The sequence below is a fragment of the Mesitornis unicolor genome, unplaced genomic scaffold (assembly GCF_000695765.1).
Source record: "Mesitornis unicolor isolate BGI_N332 unplaced genomic scaffold, ASM69576v1 scaffold5929, whole genome shotgun sequence".
NCBI classification, from domain to species: Eukaryota; Metazoa; Chordata; class Aves; order Mesitornithiformes; family Mesitornithidae; genus Mesitornis; species Mesitornis unicolor.
In genome coordinates this window covers 5,630-22,947 of record NW_010209125.1, presented here as the reverse complement: position 1 = coordinate 22,947, position 17,318 = coordinate 5,630, and the positions used below count along the sequence as shown (strand labels likewise).

General features: G+C 52.1%; 2 protein-coding genes across 2 annotated transcripts in view; one reads left to right on the top strand and one right to left on the bottom strand.

The window, feature by feature from the left end:
• DPP7 (dipeptidyl-peptidase 7) overlaps window positions 1-17,318 on the bottom strand; it is a gene marked incomplete at its 5' end in the record, with an annotated part of 23,971 nt that overhangs the window by 1,135 nt on the left and 5,518 nt on the right. Inside the window, 10 exons of the mRNA XM_010192767.1 lie at window positions 365-429; window positions 640-796; window positions 879-997; window positions 8,825-8,885; window positions 9,509-9,675; window positions 10,840-10,921; window positions 12,978-13,113; window positions 13,559-13,722; window positions 14,432-14,571; window positions 17,102-17,215. Coding sequence (XP_010191069.1) covers window positions 365-429; window positions 640-796; window positions 879-997; window positions 8,825-8,885; window positions 9,509-9,675; window positions 10,840-10,921; window positions 12,978-13,113; window positions 13,559-13,722; window positions 14,432-14,571; window positions 17,102-17,215 — 1,205 coding nt within the window. The remainder of the gene's footprint in view (window positions 1-364; window positions 430-639; window positions 797-878; window positions 998-8,824; window positions 8,886-9,508; window positions 9,676-10,839; window positions 10,922-12,977; window positions 13,114-13,558; window positions 13,723-14,431; window positions 14,572-17,101; window positions 17,216-17,318) is intronic.
• LOC104547180 (kelch-like protein 9) lies at window positions 1,980-8,159 on the top strand. The gene is made up of 4 exons (XM_010192766.1): window positions 1,980-3,035; window positions 4,184-4,436; window positions 6,235-6,395; window positions 7,761-8,159. The coding sequence occupies exons 1-4, from the start codon at window positions 1,980-1,982 to the stop codon at window positions 8,157-8,159; spliced, it is 1,869 nt and encodes a 622-aa protein (XP_010191068.1).

Sequence of the window (17,318 nt, the reverse complement as noted above, 5' to 3'; positions counted from 1 at the left end):
TGCTGAACCTGAGCCAAAATACGCCCTGGTTCAGGGCTTGCAGCACTTGGTCTCACAACGTGCACCAAGGCTCTCAGCATCAAGACCGAGTCTGGACACAGAAACGGGACGGCTGTGCTGGGTAAGGAGGCTCCTGATGCATCTACAATAGTGAAGCCACCTTTACTGCATCGGTGCTCCTGGCTGATGGACTCTGTGTGTCCATCATTAATGTCCTGGGGCTCCGAATGGTTCAGTATAAAACAGCTGCTTGCAGAAACTCAAATGGGCTAAAGCTGAGTCTCCGGTGCCGCTTTGAGAAGGGGGGTGTATCACCTGGAAAGGCTGCCGTGTGTGTACGGGATGCAGGAGCGCACGTGCTTACCCCACCTCCAGCCCATGGGTCCAAGTCTCCGTTGGAAAAAATGATGTTACTTGCACTTTTCAGGTCTGAAACAGAAAACACAGGAGAATAAAACCAATTCCTGGCAGTTCTTAGGTTTTCCACCTCTGCCTTAAGGAGGCACAGAAAGGTCTGGTTGGCTCAAGTCAGCCAGGACGTGTTGGTGCCCTGTCCCCACAGAGCTCAGCTGGGCAGAGGGGGGGACAGGCAGACCCCTACAGGATAACGCAACGGGACAAGCACCCAGCACAACTCACCTCCTCCCCAGAAGTTTGTCTGCAGCCAGCGTGCTCGCGGCCTCACGTGCCACTTGCTGTGACAGTACTGCTCCCGCATGGCCTCGGTGAAGGGCATGGCGGGGAACATGTCGGTCACGTTGTTGCTGTTGAAAGTCAGGTTGATCTCGGTGCAGACCTGAGAGAGGTACGAGAGCTGTCGTGGGACAGGGATCACCAGGGCAGAAGCCGAAACCTGTTGGTGTCTCCAAGCGCCTTACCTGGTAGTCCCAGGCCTCGGCATCCGAGCCGGTGCCGCAGCCGGTGGGGTCAGCGCAGGACTGGTACAGCTGGTAGATGTCGTAACACTGCGCCGAGCCGGAGGAGTTGTAAAACACCCCTGCCGAGGGGAAAAAACACAGCACAGAGCAACCTGTCAGTGCCTCTGCTGCCTCATCCACCCCCTCCCGCACAAACCTCACGGTCAAGACCAAGCAGGGGCTCTATCCCGGCTGGGCAAGTGTGTAGGGCTGGGGCAAAGCTGGCAGGGGATGCACCAGCATTAGGTCATGACCCCAACTTTATGCCAAAGCTTTCACATGGTCTCAAGCCTGGCTGCGTGATCTCCTTTGCTTCTGTTTCATTTGCGAGGAGGAGGAGGTTCCCAGGTGCTCTCTGCTGCTTCTGCTCATGCCAAAAGCCAAGTGAGTGGCTCACAAGCCCTTGGGAGAGCCCTCGCCTCCAGTCCCTAACGCCCCCAGGCGCAGGCTGCGCAAAGGCACTGCTTGAATGCTTCAAACTGAACAGGATGCAACCACCAAGACCTTCCCACCCCCTCCCTGAAAGCAACTCTGGTCTGAATGCATCGCACAGTCCAAGGGCGGCACGTCGCAGACAGGACTGTGCTCGACTGTTGTTCCAGAAGGGGAAGGCGGCGTGTGCAGGCTTGCCCAGATAAAAGAGCACCTGACCGGGCGGCCCAGCGAAGCGTAGCTGGGGAGCCGCCGAAGAATGAGCTGGGTTTTGTGCGGATGGGCAGTTACCAGATAGCGAGGAGGAGGAGGAGGAGGAATGCGGCTACACCAGTGGCTGTCCGCTGCTGCCAGTGTCACAGGGAAAACCCACAGCGCTGTTGGTTGTGTGCGATAATCAACACCAACAGCTCCGCTTGCCAACGGCCCTGCGCGGCTCTGCAGGACACAGGACAGGGGCTGCCGAGGGCTGCAGCTGCCTTTGGATGGGTCTGCGGTGTGGGCAGCGCGGCCTCAGCTCCCTCGAAGCATGAAACCGCTGGTTGGGCTGCAGGAGAGCACTCAGGAGATGCACTGAGCGTGGGCAGCAGAGTCCTGGGGCTGCTGCAGGGCTGCGCGTCTTCCCGAGCAATGCTGGGCTCGCAGGCCAGCGCGGCCAGGCTGGTGTCGGACACTTACTTGGCGAAGCTCCTGGAAGGGCTCAGCAGCCTTCGCTCGCAGAGCGCGCTGTGCGACGTGACGCTGGAGGCAGAAGGGGTTTGCTTTCCAGCCCACAAGATCATTTTAGCGTCGGCAAGCAATTACTGCAAGGTTCTGTTTGTTGGGAACTTGCAAAGAGCGGGGAGCCTGGATGGTAACATCCGGCTGAAAGCCGTCAGCGCTGCCGGGCTGAGGAACGTTCTCGACTTCATTTACTCCAACGAACTCGACCTCTCGTTGCAGAATATCGAGGAGACCTTCAAAGCCGCAGAAACTCTCCTGGTTCGGGAGGTGATCAAGCTGTGCTTTCGCTTTCTGGAGGGCTGCTTGAACTGTGAGAACTGCATGGACGTTCTCAACATCGCTAAGAAACTCGGCCCAGCAGAGCTGACACAGAAAGCCATGTGCTACGTGGGCCAGCATTGCAAACACATCCTGAGGGATCCTCGGTGCTTGAACGACCTGGACCGAGGAACCCTCTGTGACATTTTAGACAGGTCCGACAGTGAGGGCTGCAGCGAGCTGGAGCTGTTCAGAGCCGCCGTAAGCTGGCTGCAGCACGACCACTCGCGGCTGAAAGACGCGGCCGAGATTTTAAGGCGCGTAAGGTTCCCTCTCATTCCTTTGCAGGATCTGCAAAGATACGTCCAGGAAACGCCGCTTATGCGGCTGGATTCAGGTTGCCACAGGTACCTGCAGGAGGCTCTGAATTACCACTCCCAGCTCTACGCTCAGCCGGTCCTGCAGACCCCAAGCACCAGCGTCCGCTCCGGCTCCACCGCGCTGCTCGTCGCCGGCGGCAGAAGCACCGACAACCGCGTGAGCGGCGAGATGTGGGCCGCGGACCCGAGCTGCGGCGCCTGGCGCAAGGTCGGGGACCTCTGCGTGCCCGTGTACAACCACTGCGTCGCCGTCATCAACGACTTCCTCTTCGTCATCGGGGGCCAGTGCAAATTCGACCCCACGGGAAAGCAGCCGTCAAATGAGGTAGGAGACAAGAAACCTTTTGCCTTGGGAAAAGACCTGGGTGAGGAAGGGAGGGAGGGCCCACCACAGATCTCCCACCTCTACATCTTAGCAGCACTGAAAGCCATTGGGAATACAGCTCCCAAATGCTCTGGGGAGTAATCAGGTCCTGTCCTGCTCTCACCTTGCTCTTGCTGTAAATCTGTACACAAATTCCTCAGCACAGGTTTGGCCAGGTCCACGTCAGTCAACCAAGCAACCCCTGTTCCCATCGTTGCTGCACTGGAATGGTTAAATCCTACCACTTCACTTGGGAACTGCTCCTGCCTCGGTTTTGCCCTTGAAAGGCAAATCTGGTTTAGCTGCCAGGACCTTGTGCAGGATTTTATGTTTACCTTGATGGCTTCAGTGAGCTCGCCCAAAAAACCCAGCACATTTTTCCTTCCTGCACTCACAGGAAGGTTATTTCAGCGTTGTCCTTAGATGAACGGTGCTGCTGCCAACAGCAGCTCCCTGCCACAGCCTTGAAGGCTGGGGGCAGCTCAGCAGCAGCGGAGCAGAGGGTGCTGAGGCCATAGGGCCATGGCACTGGGTGCTGGGCCTCAGCCCAAACCCAACACTCACCACATGTGGTTCTGCAGACCCTGCCCTTGCTTGGTGACCTGGGCTTTCTAACCAGGACTCACAAAACAAGCTTGGGGAGGTCTTTACGGCTGAACCAGATGCGAGTGGAAGCTCCTGTGGTGATGCAACCAGGGACAAAGGGAGGGGAAGCCACTCCTGGCTTCTCCTGGGCAAAGCTCAGTCACTTTCTTTACCACACACTCCAACAGTAGCAGAGATGCAAAGTGCCCTTGTTTAAATCTCACAGCAACAGTTTGCAGCTGATGCACGCTACCTGGTGTTGGAAACACAGCTATTTCATTAAGCCAATGTGCTCCATCTCCTGCTTACCACTTGCAGAGCTGCAGAAAGGCAGTAACTGAGCCTCTAGCCCCAGAGAGGAGCTACTGCTGGCAGCTGACAGGCACTGGAGGTTGAGAACGTCCAAGGCCTGAATATAAAACCTTCCTCAGCCCGCAGAAAAAGCTTCTCTGTTAGCAAAGCCACACGAGATGCAAGCCAGCCCCTGCCTCCTGCTAACCACGGTCCCTCTGCTGCCATCCTAGGTTTTCCGATTCGATCCCCGCAACGCCTCCTGGCTCCGGGTGGCCAGCATGCAGGAGAGGCGGACGCGCTTCCACGCGGGTGTCCTGTCTGACCGCATCCTGGCCGTGGGCGGTGGGACGCTGCTGGGGACCCTGACCCGCACCGTGGAGCTGTACCAGCCTGCTGACAACAAGTGGGAGTTCACAGCTCCTCTCCCCACGCCGATTGCTGATCACGCAGGCACCACCCACAAGGGAATCCTCTATATCTCAGGTGACAGAGCTAGCAGAAAGCAGCATCTTTTTGTATAGTTACATTGATTTTTGCTGGCATCTTCGTGTCACACACACCAGTAACACCCGCAGCTGCAGTGTCCCTTTCCTGCTGCGTTAGCACAGCCTCATGGCCCTCCTGAATGCCAGGAGCTATTTTCTTTCACCATCTATCTATATTTCACCAAGACCTTAAAGGTAACATCATCCGCTTGCAATCCACACCCCTGCTCGCCTTTGACCTTGCAATCCTGGCTAAAACCCAAAGCTCTGCTGTCTGAAAAGGTAAAGCAGGAGCAGGCTGCGGGATTAAACCCTGGTATTAACGTGACTGGAAGATGTCAGACTAACCCTCCTGCACACAAAGCAGCACAATTACCCTCTTACCCACTGATCCTGTGCAGCTCCTGCCCTACAAGGGGTCGCAGTCTTTACAGGGATCTGTGGTGGATGGGCCATGGTGTTTAATAATAAAGCAACACTTTGGGAAATCGGTGCAGGAGCTTTAGCTTTTGTAGCTAAGGACCTGAAAGATCATCTTTGGGTTGTCCTAGGAAAAGCACCGTGGTGTCGGTGTTATTGCAGTTACAATCCCTGCGCCAGTCTGCCATGGCTGCAGGATCCCTGCTTCGTAAAGCAGTCACGGCCAGCTGGGATCACTGTGGCCAGCTGGGATCACTGTGGCCAGCTGGGATTGCTGTACTGACCTGGTCCAGATTAACCTCAGCCACACAGCAATGCAGGGCACTGCTCTGTGATGCACTTTTCTCCCAAGGAAGGTAGCGCAGGGGCTGTCCCCACAAACGAGTACCCCGCTGATGGGGGTGTCCTGCACCAGCAGTGCCGATGGTTGGAAAAGAAGGGTAATGGTTCAACTGGGAGAAGGGCTTAGGCTCAAGTCCCAGCTTTGACTCAGCAGGCAGCTCATTTAACCTCTGCTGGTCTCGATTCCTACCAGAGAACAAGGACAAAATTCCCTCACAGAGCTTCAAACACACCATAGTGATCTTGGCTGGGTAACACTGTACCCCTTGGGTATAGGAACTTACCCATACCTACCTACCTCCTTCCAGAGCAACGGGGTAGCTGCAAATGTGATATGGTCAGCCTGCAACCCTGCCCAAGCAAACTGCCAAATTAAGAGCATTACCTCGGTACAAGCTTGAAACCCAAGCTCCGTGCAGGCAAAGTGTCCATGCACAGACAGCATCGAAGCCCAGGTGAGCTGGGGCTTACAGCCAACCTGAAACACCATCCGCTTTGTTTGCAAAGACTCTGCAGGCTGGAATTCGGCAGCTGGAGGCGTTTACCCTGCCCATAGCAGCACATTCCTTCTGCAAGGAGCTTTTTATAATGCAGCCCTGAAATACACGAGTGAGCCTGGTAAAGACCAAAAGGTGAGAGCAGCTCTGGAAGACTGGCTCTGACCTTGTTTGGAGATTCAGAGAGCTTTGAACACTTCTCTTTCCCATCACCACTCTGTGGCTGCGTGTGCTGAAAGCAGATTCCCTAATTAAAGCTGGTCCTGGTTACACTTGAAATACCCCAAGAGCTTTATTCACAAATCCTTGTGTAAAACTGTACAGAAAGAGGTGGAACTGGTTTGGTTTGGGGTTTTTTTTCCCCCTCTTTAAAATACCTAAGCAGCTCAGGTTTTCAATTTCACTTGAAAGCTCTGCAGAATGCGGTGAGATTTTAAACCTGAGCTTCTTGGGTATTTTTAAAGCGGAAAAAAAAATCAGCTCTGTTAATGTTTGGAGAAAGTTGATAGATTTTCAAGGTTTCTGCTTTCCTTACAGGGGGCTTCTCTGGGGGTCAAACCCTACGAGACACATACAGCTACCTCCCTCGCCTCCGGCGCTGGGTCAGCAACAGCGCCATGGCTTTTACCCGCTGCGACCACGGGATGGCCACAGCCAGGGACGGGATCTTCTGCATTGGAGGAAGGACGCTAAAAGGAGTAAGTTCATTTGCGCTTATAATCCCAAATCTGACCCAAAATAGGGTCACTGCATTGCTAGGCCCTGTTTTATTCCAGTAATGTCATTATTCTGGGGCTCTTAGTGGATTGGTACAGTTAAAAGTCAGGCCAGTAAGCTTATGAAAATGTGCCTGCTGTTACAACTGTGCCCGTTAGAAGCTGCCCTCTTGAAGAAGTTGTCACACTCTGTTTGCCAGAGCAACAACGGCTGTTTAAAGCATTGAGAGAACACACGGTGCTAACACCGGAAAAGCTGAGTGTAAAGCTGGTCAGGAACCTGCCCCAAACACACTGACCACCTCATTTCCCTTGGTCAAAGCTGAGAGGGGAGGAAGCACTGGCAGGTGGGAAGAGGAATGGGCTGTGGTGAGGACACTGGCCTGGATTTTAGGAAAGATGGGCTCAAGTCCTGAAACACAAATTAAGCCTCTTCAAACCTGGATTTTCCATCTCTGAAAGAGGAGGGAAACTTCTGGGGAGGGCAGGCTGGGAAGAGACCTGCCAGGGACTGAAAGGCCAACTCCAGGAGAAACCCATGTCCTGAAGCCAAGAGAACCGAGTTTTCAAAGACCCTGAGGCAATTCCCATTTCACAGAATCCCAGCATGTCAGGGGTTGTCAGGGCCCTCTGGAGCTCCCCCAGTGCAAGCCCTGCCAGAGCAGGATCACCAGAGCAGTCACACAGGAACACGGCCAGGGCTTTGGGGGTCTGCAGACAAGGAGACTCCACAACCTCTCTGGGCAGCCTGGGCCATGCTCTGGACCCTCACACTGACAAAGTTTGGCCTCTTCTTCAGCTGGAACCTCCTGTGCTCCAGCTTGGGACCATTGCCCCTTGTCCTGGCATTGGCCATCCCAGAGCAGAGCCTGGCTCCTTCCTCCTGACACTGCCCTTTCCCAATGGATCCCCAGGAATGAGGGCACCCCTCAGTCTCCTCTGCTCCAAGCTCAAGAGCCCCAGCTCCCTCAGCCGCTCCTCAGCAGGAGATGCTCCACTCCCTCCAGCATCTCTGTGGCCTATTTCAAAGTGTAAAGACTCAGTTATTATCCACAATTCAATGCAATATATCCCTCCTTGGATGATTTCCTTCATAGTGTGTTAAAGGTCCAGAGAGCAGGCAGGCCTTGGGCTGTGCCAGTTCCAGCAGGTCCCTGTGGCACCTTGCTCAGCTCACTCCTCTGATTTTCCCAAGCTCCTTCCAAGCCCTGCCATTCTGGTGTTTTATTCCATTTCTCTTGAGGCTCTGCTTGCTAAATACATATTAAAAATTTGGCCCCACGGTGTTCAAGTAGATGTTGAGACAGGTGTGATACGATGGGTGAGCGCTGCTCTGGTTCTTTGCAGGCGGAGGAATGGATTCAAGTCAACGAGACAGAGCATTACTGTCCTGTAAGCAACCAGTGGACAACGCTGACGCTATCCCCGTTCAGCTGCTGCCAGTTCAGCATCACAGCCCACGAGTCCACGCTCTACCTCTCTGGAGGCGCATCGCTGCAGCACATGCAGAAAGAAGACAGCGTTTTCCTGTACGACACGGAGGGGCAGGTATGGAAGAAAGGCAGCCCCCTGCCTAAAGCTCTGGTGGATCACGCCTCTTGCATGATTAAACTGTCCCAAGTGAACGCAGCTGGTGAGACGGGGAGAGGCACAAACTGCTCCCCCCTGGGAAGGAGGAAGACATCGACCCTCAGCTTCTTCATCGCAAACAAACAAGAGTCCCCCTCTGCCTCCGAAAAGAAGTAGGATGTGAATACGTCGAGCAGATCTGACTGTGTTTGCCAAGGCATTAGTATTTTAACAACTCTTCTAGTTGCCAGCCAAGCATCCTCAGCAGTGGTTTGGAATTGGTTTGGTTCTGGTGCTATCATGGTGACAATGCACAATTTGCAGAACAAAGAATTAGTTCCCAATCCTACTAAGCTGCATTAAACCTACAAGAATTCCTGAAATCATTTTTTGTCGTTCAGAACCGGTTTTTCTGAATAATGACCAACGCAGAACTTATTTTTAATGAGCAACTTGAAAGATTTGATGAGAAAGTCTTCGAAAGAGCTTTGAATTCTATTCAAATTCTATCTCGAATAATTTCCTTACGAACACTGCTGGCTGACACATCAAGCACTCATGGAGATGAATATACACGATGTATTTAAGACTGTCTTGCCACTGGATGAAGACTGTAGGGCACTGTGATGACAAAAACCCTGATGAGGATAAGTTTGGAAGGGCGAGGGAATGAGCCCCTGGGCCACCATGGGACATCCTGATGGACAAAGCCAACGTGGGGCACAACGTCCCAGTGGGAGATGAGAGTTGCACCAGCTCCCATGATACACAACAACACAACAGCTCTACTTCCAGATGCTTCCAGACAACACGGTGTTAAATACAAGAGCAAACTGACTCACCTACAAGAGCAGCCAGGCCTTGGACTGGGTCTGTGTGGGCAAGGATTTGTTCACAGCCGACCTGGATGAGACACGTTACAGGCAAATTGCAGACACAACAGTTAACAGTCTCTGCTCCGCGCAAGGGCTAAGCTGGGAGATTCATTAAAGTCACCACTCACACGTTTTATGGCTCAGCAGCTTTCCAAGGGCCTAACACAACAGGTTTTTGGGGTTTTTTTCCCCTCCCTTCTAGCAACAAAATACACAGAAACAGGGGGACAGGGCTAGGAGAAACAGTTCCTTTACCGAGATAAGCAGCTGTGCAGAGGCCACAGTGACACACAACAGCTCCTTCCTCCTACAACCAGAACATTTTAATGCCCTTCTCAAGGAGCGGGGAGGGGAGGTAGAATCATGATTTCCATTTCACAGGTTGTTAAGCAGACCCTAAGGGAACTGAACATTTGAGGTAAAGGTAGAGCAGGGTAGGAGTGGCTCCAGCAAACCCTCCTCATGGCAGTGTGCTTCAAACGCTGCATCACAGGGAGATTTAAAACGTGCTGCTTTCCTGTCAGAGAGGAAGGGCTACAACATCCACTGCCACCTCTCCCCTGCCACCGATAGCACCCCAGGCTGTGCAGCCCCCTGGTCACCGAGGGGCACAGCCAAAACCACAACTCTCACCCACGTCCTGGTACTCACGTGCACTGGGTTGGCAGGGAGGTGACCCATGAAGTCGGTTTTGTATGGGTAGTCCATCATGGCCATCATGGTGAAGGCGTTTCTAGCAAACCCAAAGAGCTGGTAAACGTCCTCCTTGTTGGAGATCTTCTTGCACGTGGCCATTTTGCTGCTGATCTCATCGTAGGCTGCAGAAGGAAGGAAAACTTCAACAGAGGGAAATAATACCAGGCTTCAGCAGCTTGTTTTGCTCAAGAGTAAGGAGGTGCCATAACGCACAGATGAGGTTTCTACTGGGGAGGACTTATTACATCTAAATTGACACACACGTGGATGTTGTGTCACAGCCTTTATGCACAGCATCACGACCTGCGCTCTGCCCTCGCAGCGCCACTGACACCTCCCTGGGAGCCCAGAGGAGTCAGCACCCACTGAGACAGAAGCAGCACAGTGAGAGCTGCTCACAGAGAGAGGACAGCAGGGCACAGCACACAGCTCCCAGTGGGATTTGAGAGCTGGGAGAACTGTCAGTGAGCTGGGAGCATTTGCAGTGAGAATTGCCAAGTGAGAAGAGTCCTCACAAAGTCACAGAGTCCTGAGAGGTGCCTTCAAACTTGAGTGTGATGCAGAGAGGAGTCGGGAAGTCTGTCTTTGGAGAGATTCCTTCAAGATGCACTCACATACCTGGGCATTTCTGCTGGGGGAAGCTGCTCCCTTCATTTTCATCCTCTGTGTTGGAGTCACAGTTCCTGTCCCCATCCTGCCCTGCAAGCTGCCCACTGGAGCCTGGCTGGAAAACTCAGAGGTTGCCTACTTGGAAACCCAAGACCCACCTCTGGATACTTACTTGAGAGCCTAAGCCTTAACTATGACCACCTCATCCACCGTGGCCCCAGGCAGACCTTGAGGACCGTGGCTATTTAACAGTAATGGTTTTCTGCTGTGACCCAAATGGGGTTTTGCACCCCTAGCTCCTCTGGGCAGTTCCAGCAGTGACAGCAGCTGTTGGAGGCACACAGCCACTGAGGTGCAGCTCTACAGACCAAGCCAAGCCTTGAGACAGACCAGAAACCCACCAGGAGACGCTGCATCAGCCCACAATACCTGCTGCAGCCTGCTTGGGAGACGTTGAGAGACCTTCACCACTCTGTCCTTGGTTTCTAACTGCCCAAGGCTGGAGATAACTGAAACTGTTCATTAAATCAAGAATCAATAGTGCAAGCAGGAAGAGACAGCCAGGTGGGCACTTGCATTGATGTAGCTGAACCAACTGAAGATCTACCCGCAGGAAAACCGAATCAACTCTTGTCCACACGGCTGAGGCTGCCGTCTGTAGGGCTTGCTCTCCTTACCTCCACTCAGGCACAGGTCCTTGATCTGCTGGAAGGCTTTGCGGACAGCTGAGACACAGCCTGGGCTGGACTTCTGAAAATCCTGGAGGGACAGAAAAGACACAGGATTAGAGTTGTGTGGAGGAGGCTGCACTGGGAAGAACTGCCAGGAGTACCAGGAGGTGACAGCGGTTGCTGTCAGAGCACTGGTTTGGGAGCCAAGACCTGCTTTTCTTCTAAAGTCTGCCAGTGACGTGCCAGATGACCAAGAAAGTGATGTCCTTTTTCTTGGGGAAAAACATTGCTGATCCTGAGGAAGCACTTTAAGGTATGTTTGAAGAGCTGGAGCTGGTCATACTGGTGGAACAAGTGGTTTCTGTCACTGAAAGCTCTAGCAACCCAAACTGCTACTCTTCTGTCAACTTGTAAGACAGTTTGGGATCTGCTGGCAACCAGTGCTTTGTAATAATAAGAATTATTAGGATTCTTTTAAGGTCCTTTTACCTTGCTAAAGCAATGGTTAAATGACCACAAAGCGTTTTTCTTACAGAGACCCAGCCTCAACTAAAGAGAGATCTGGGACCTTTCTTTTATTGCTAACCCTCCTCTGTCTGATAGTTATGCTTAGAGTACTCACTATCACAGCTTAACTGGGAGCCCTTAGGGGTTCCACATCTCCTTCTCAGTGTGTTTATTGATCTTCATCCTACTGATGGCTCTCATTGGGGTGTGGGGATGGATCAGGCTGGGACAGAGGCACAGGGCTGCTCTGGCTGCCTTGAAGGCTGAGCTCTGCACTGGGCAATGCTGGGCTGCTGCAGCTAAGGAACCACCACCCCTCACAGTTCTGCCCCGCAGACCCTTACAGATGTGGGCACAGCTGTTGCAGAAGCAGAGGCAGGAGCATCACAGCCACGCCAAGGAAAGCTGTTCCCTCTCCAGGCTGCCAGCTTTGCTCTTTTGAATCACACCCAGTTCTGATCTCTGAACTGACCCAATCACAGAAGTGCAGCACGGTGGGGTTGTCAGGGCCCTCTGGAGCTCCCCCAGTGCAACCCCTGCCAGAGCAGGATCACCAGAGCAGTCACACAGGAACACGGCCAGGGCTTTGGGTGTCTCCACACAAGGAGACTCCACAACCTCTCTGGGCAGCCTGGGCCATGCTCTGCCACCCTCACACTGACAAAGTTTGTCCTCATGTTCAGCTTGAACCTCCTGTGCTCCAGCTTGGGACCATTGCCCCTTGTCCTGTCTCTGGAGTCTGGTCCCATCCTCCTGACCCCAGCCCTTTAGATAATTATAGGCATTAATGAGATCCCCCCTCAGTCTCCTCCAGGCTGAACAGCCCCAGCTCTCTCAACTTTCCTCACATGGGAGATGCTGCAGTGCCCTCATCATTCCTGAACAGCCCTGGCAGCAGGAACCTCATGGGGAAGCACGCACGTGGCTGTATGTGTGGTATTCACATAGGGGCTTTCTGTTTTCATATATAACCTAGTCTCATGCAAATGCCTTATGCAAAATCAACTTTCCACATGCCCTTTGCTCCCTTCCCTGGTGAGCTGGAAAAGCTCAGAATTCACAGAGAAAGTTGCTTTGAGACAATGCGCTCTGACTCACAGGAAGAGAGAGCTCCCACAATGATTCATGCAAGGTTTGTGCCTTCACGAGCATTAACAGCTCTCAGGGGTGTTCTCTCACCAAAAAGAGCAATTTAATTCAGATTTCAGATGCGCAAATACACTGAAGGTGGAAGGAATTACTTGAAAAACAACACAACATGCTTGCTTCGGGTCTCGGCCCAGAGGTTGGCTTACTGCTGCAGAGACAATATGTTTTTAAATTAATTGGGAAGGTTTTTCACATTAAAAAGGCCGAAGCCCCAATTTCAGAGGCTTGTAATGACTCACAGCACATTCACAACTGAAGCAAGACAGAGGTGTCAGCTGAACAGGGCTGCTGAGAAGGAACTGGCTTCAACCAGGAAAGAATTCCCACCGCAGGGCCCATTAGATCACTACGTGGTATTATGTTTTTTGTTTTAAAACGTGTAATTTTAAGCCCAGAAGTCTTTTATTCTCTTATACACTTAGAGTTTCAAATGCTATTGTATTTCTCTTCCTATGAAGATAATGCTCCTGAAAAGAGATGGTACTTACTGCTGTTACATCTCTGAAGAACTGCGCGGGGTCTCCAAGCCCAGCCACAGACAGCAGAGGAGCACTGGCAGCTAATGCTCCATCCACAATGTTTGGGTATTTTATCCTCATGTAAGCGCTCAGCATTCCTCCATAGCTGCCACAGGAGACACAAAAGAGTGATTTCCTTTACCAGACAGCTTAACATTTATAACATGAGCTGCAAAGCAGCAAGTCTGTTGGGGAAGGACTTCTGCTAGGAAGCCAGGAGCAATCAAGCAGCAGGTTGCAGAGCAGAATTATAAAGGAGCCTACAATGAAAACAGCTGGCTAAATTGTACATTGAAGAGGCCTGGAAACATCCAGCCAGTGGTGGTTCTCCAAAGCAATCATAAATTCATTAAATCACAATTAAAATCATAATTCTTGATGGGAGAGCTGACTGGGACCTGGGGATGAGCTCAGGCACAGGCACATCTGCTCTCCATCTCATAGCTTACAGCTCTACCTTTAGAGCTTGAGAGCCAAACAGATGCATGAGAACAGCACAACTGCAGCCAGGGAAGGACACAGAGAAGGGCAGGAGCACACACAACCTTTACCTGCCTCCAAAAGCAATGACAGGGCAGTCTGCAGCACCGTACTGCTGCTTCAGCTCAGTGATTAGCACTGCATAATCAGCAAGGGCTTGTTCCACGGTAAGCAGTCCGGTCTTCTTCAGCTGCATTGACTCAAGTCCAAAGGGAAGAGATTTCCCATAATACCTCTGAAAGGGAAGAGAGATGCTGAGGAAACACCAAGGTGTGGGTTTCCTCTGTGCTCACTACACAACTGGGATAAGGGTGTGCAAACTGGAAGCAGTAACAGAGCATGTGGTTCATAACAACTGGGGTAGTGCCTCGTCCCACACATCTGAGGAACAGAGCCCTTCAGGACATATCCTGCAGAGGATGGACAGCCCATGACAAGCTACTTCAGTGCATGCCAAGGGGGCCCTCGGCACGCGTCTCTCTCCTGAAATCCCCAGCTCCAAAAGGGAACGGGGTAATCTCTTCATGTGTGAGTTGTGGAATAGTAGTTTTCATAGAATGAAAAGGTTGAGTTGGGACTTCACAGGCTACAGAGATTAAATATTACCCAAACAAAATAACTCTCTAGTCCAGCCTGTGTAAACTACTTACAAGGGCACTGGTCTAAAGCAAATACACCACGGCAGAGGTTTTACTCAAACAGCAGTCTGTATCCTGAATTGCAGGTAGGCATAGTAAAAAGATTCAGAAGCCGTGGTTGAGTAAAGAAGAGTTGCTACCATGAGGAGAAAGCTTACAGCAGGTACACCTCAGCTTCATGGGAAGAGATGTCGTTGTTCTTCCTGAGCTGCAGAAAGCTGAATTTGGTAACACTGAAGAGAACAAGACTCTATAGTATGCACAATGACTGAAATACTCATCATGCATCATGATTAAACTACTCACGTGCTCAGCAAAAACCACAAGTGCTTGCTGTTCCTCTGCCAATTCGAATATGAAGTCAGAGTTCTGAGCAAAACTCCAAACGTCACCTTCATTGCCAGTGTAAAAGAAGATGGGTCCAAATCCTTTCTTCCAGAACTTTGCTGAGTGGGACAATTGACAGCAGTGAATTAAGAACCAAACAAACAATAAATAAAAAAACCACAAGCATGACATTACTGTGCTTTTGGTGAGTTTGGGCAGGAGCTTAACAGGGAAGAATTATGTGAACACGTTGATCCCTGTGACCTGAGCTGAGGAATACGGGCGTTACAAAGGCATTACTACAGAAATCTCTCATTTGAGAGGGGTAAATAAGAGCTTCCATGAGCTCAGCACATGGCCTGGAACTTCCACGTCTGCCTGAAAATCCCAAAAATGCTTCTGCAGGGCATTTGGAAACCGCTGCCCCAAAAAGAGCGATTTCCCATTTACATCTTCTCAGCCCAACTCATCCCAAAACATTTGCACAGATCACTTCTCCCATCAAATGGATGGTGGGGAATTGCCTGCATCCTTCTGCTGCTCCTGCTGTGATGTGTAATGCAGGGCCAAGGTGTAAATCACACATCATGGAACAGTTGGGGTTGGAAGGGACCTTCAGATGCCATCCAGCCCAACCCCAGGGACACCTCCCACCAGACCGGGCTGCTTGAAACCCTGTCCAGCCTGACTTCAAACACTGCCAGGGAAGGAGCATCCCCAGCTTCTCGGGGCAACCTGGTCCAGTATCTCACCACCCACATGATAAAAAAATTCTTCCTTATATCCAATCCAAATCCACCCTCTTACAGTTTAAAACCATTGCCCCTTGTCCTGTACCTGCAGGCTCTGGTAAAAAGTCTATCCCCATCTCTCTTACAAGCTCCCTTTAGGTGTTGAAAGGCTGCTCTAAAGTCTCCCTGGAGCCTTCTCCAGGCTCAACAACCCCAACTCTCAGCCTTTCCTCACAGCAGAGCTGCTCCAGCCCCTGATCATTTCTGTGGCCTCCTCTGGCCCTGCTCCCACAGCTCCACGTCTTTCCTGTGCTGAGGACCCCAGAGCTGGACCCAGTGCTGCAGGGGGGGTCTCACCAGAGCAGAGCAGAGGGGAGAATCCCCTCCCTGGCCCTGCTGGCCACGCTGTGGGGATGCAGCCCAGGATGTACTGGTATCTGTTATATATGTAACACACACACATATATCTCTCTCATATATCATTTATATGATGATATATGAAGGTGATGTGCTTCATCATCTTCTTCGTGCTCTGATCAGTTTATAACTGAAGGCAAATCAAGACTGGCCCATGGTGTCAATACTTGCTTGTCTTGCTTCAATGCCTGCTGCCTTTAACCAACATTTGATTTTAGCTTAGTCTTAAATTTTCCAGGAATTAAGAGGGATAATAAACAGCTTGCTTTAACAACCAACCTCAGACCATCAGTTCAGTGTGGATTTCAACACACCACCCAAAGGGACCCTGCCTGTCCTACGGGCACTGCTGCAGCACATCACAGAGGAACCCGAATTGAATTCTAGGCATTCTTGACACAGACTGGCGAACGCAGGAATTGGCTTGGAAATGGGTTTGAAACCTTTCATTAGTGAAACTTCTGCTCTTTGTTAACAAAGAGGCTGATTCCCTTCCTGTGTTGCCTTTGCTTTGTGTATCAGGTAGGAAAGCGAAGTGCAGCTTTACTCTGGCTTTTCTGCTGAGGTGCTTCATGCCTCCTGCAGTAAACAACCACCCGCAGGAGCCAACTCCAAACCAGACAGGTTGCTTAAAAAGGGATCTATTTTTAAACTTAAATCCTGCCAGCTAACCTCAAGACAGTCAGATGGCTGGTTGTGAAATAACAGTCTCCTGCTGATCATCTGAAAAGTCTTGTATTGCACAACCCGTTATTTGGCTAGAAAGGAAGGTGCTGCCAGCTCCGTGCTGGAAGCCCTCATTGCTCAGCATGGCTTATGCTATCTAAAGTTGTGGGGTTTTAAACAATGCAAAACCCTGACCCAGGAGGAGCTATCTTCACTCTTAAGAACGATGGGTGCAGAGTGCAATGCTCGGGTCACCATTTGTTTTTCCTGCTGCACTCAGAGCCCTTAGTTGCCGTTGTTAGAGGTGCTGTGGCCAACTGAGCAGACACGTGCACGGAGCCAGCCCCGGTGCAAGCCCAAGGCAGCTGCTGCTTCCACAGAATCACAGAATATCAGGAGTTGTCAGGGCCCTCTGGAGCTCATCCAGTCCAATCCCTGCCAGAGCAGGATCACCTAGACTAGGTCACACAGGAACACGGCCAGGTGGGTTTTGAATGTTTCCAGGGAAGGAGACTCCACAACCATGACATTTCCAGTCAGCTTCTGCTGCAGAGAGGGCAATGCCCTCACCTGTGCCCACACCTCCTGGCCAGAGTGACAAACTGAGGGGAAGGAGGGGAGGATACAGACACGATTGGGGGAACCGGCTCAGGAGGAGCTGGCACTCAGCTCAGAGTGTCTCCAGGGTGCTCCATGCAGCCCTGAGCACCCCACACAGGGGCTCTCTGCCTCGGTGCTGGAGTGGTCGGAGCTCAAGCCGGCCAGGATTCAGCCCTGACTCACAGCAAGGCCTCCCGCGGCCACGCCAGGGCTGGGAGCAGCCCCCGGGACCCACCTGAGACCAGGTAGCGCTGCGGGAAGGTCTCGTTGCCGTAGGTCTCGAAGTTGAAGTGGTCCCGCACTTGCTGGAAGCTCCGCTCCTCCAGGTCGGGCCTGGCTGCCCGGGAAGCTGCAGGGGAAACCGTCAATGCGGGGGGACCCGTACACCGGCCCGGCCCCGGTAACCGGGAAGCCCCTCCAGTGCCAAACCCCCTGCCCGGGGAGCGGGACGC

Excerpts from the sequence above, each read along its gene's own strand:
- LOC104547180 (XM_010192766.1), top strand. The coding sequence starts at position 1,980 with ATGCTGGGCTCGCAGGCCAGCGCGGCCAGGCTGGTGTCGGACACTTAC. Across the intron at positions 3,036-4,183 it reads GAAAGCAGCCGTCAAATGAG|GTTTTCCGATTCGATCCCCG; the intron begins GTAGGAGACAAG and ends CTGCCATCCTAG. Across the intron at positions 6,396-7,760 it reads GAGGAAGGACGCTAAAAGGA|GCGGAGGAATGGATTCAAGT; the intron begins GTAAGTTCATTT and ends GGTTCTTTGCAG.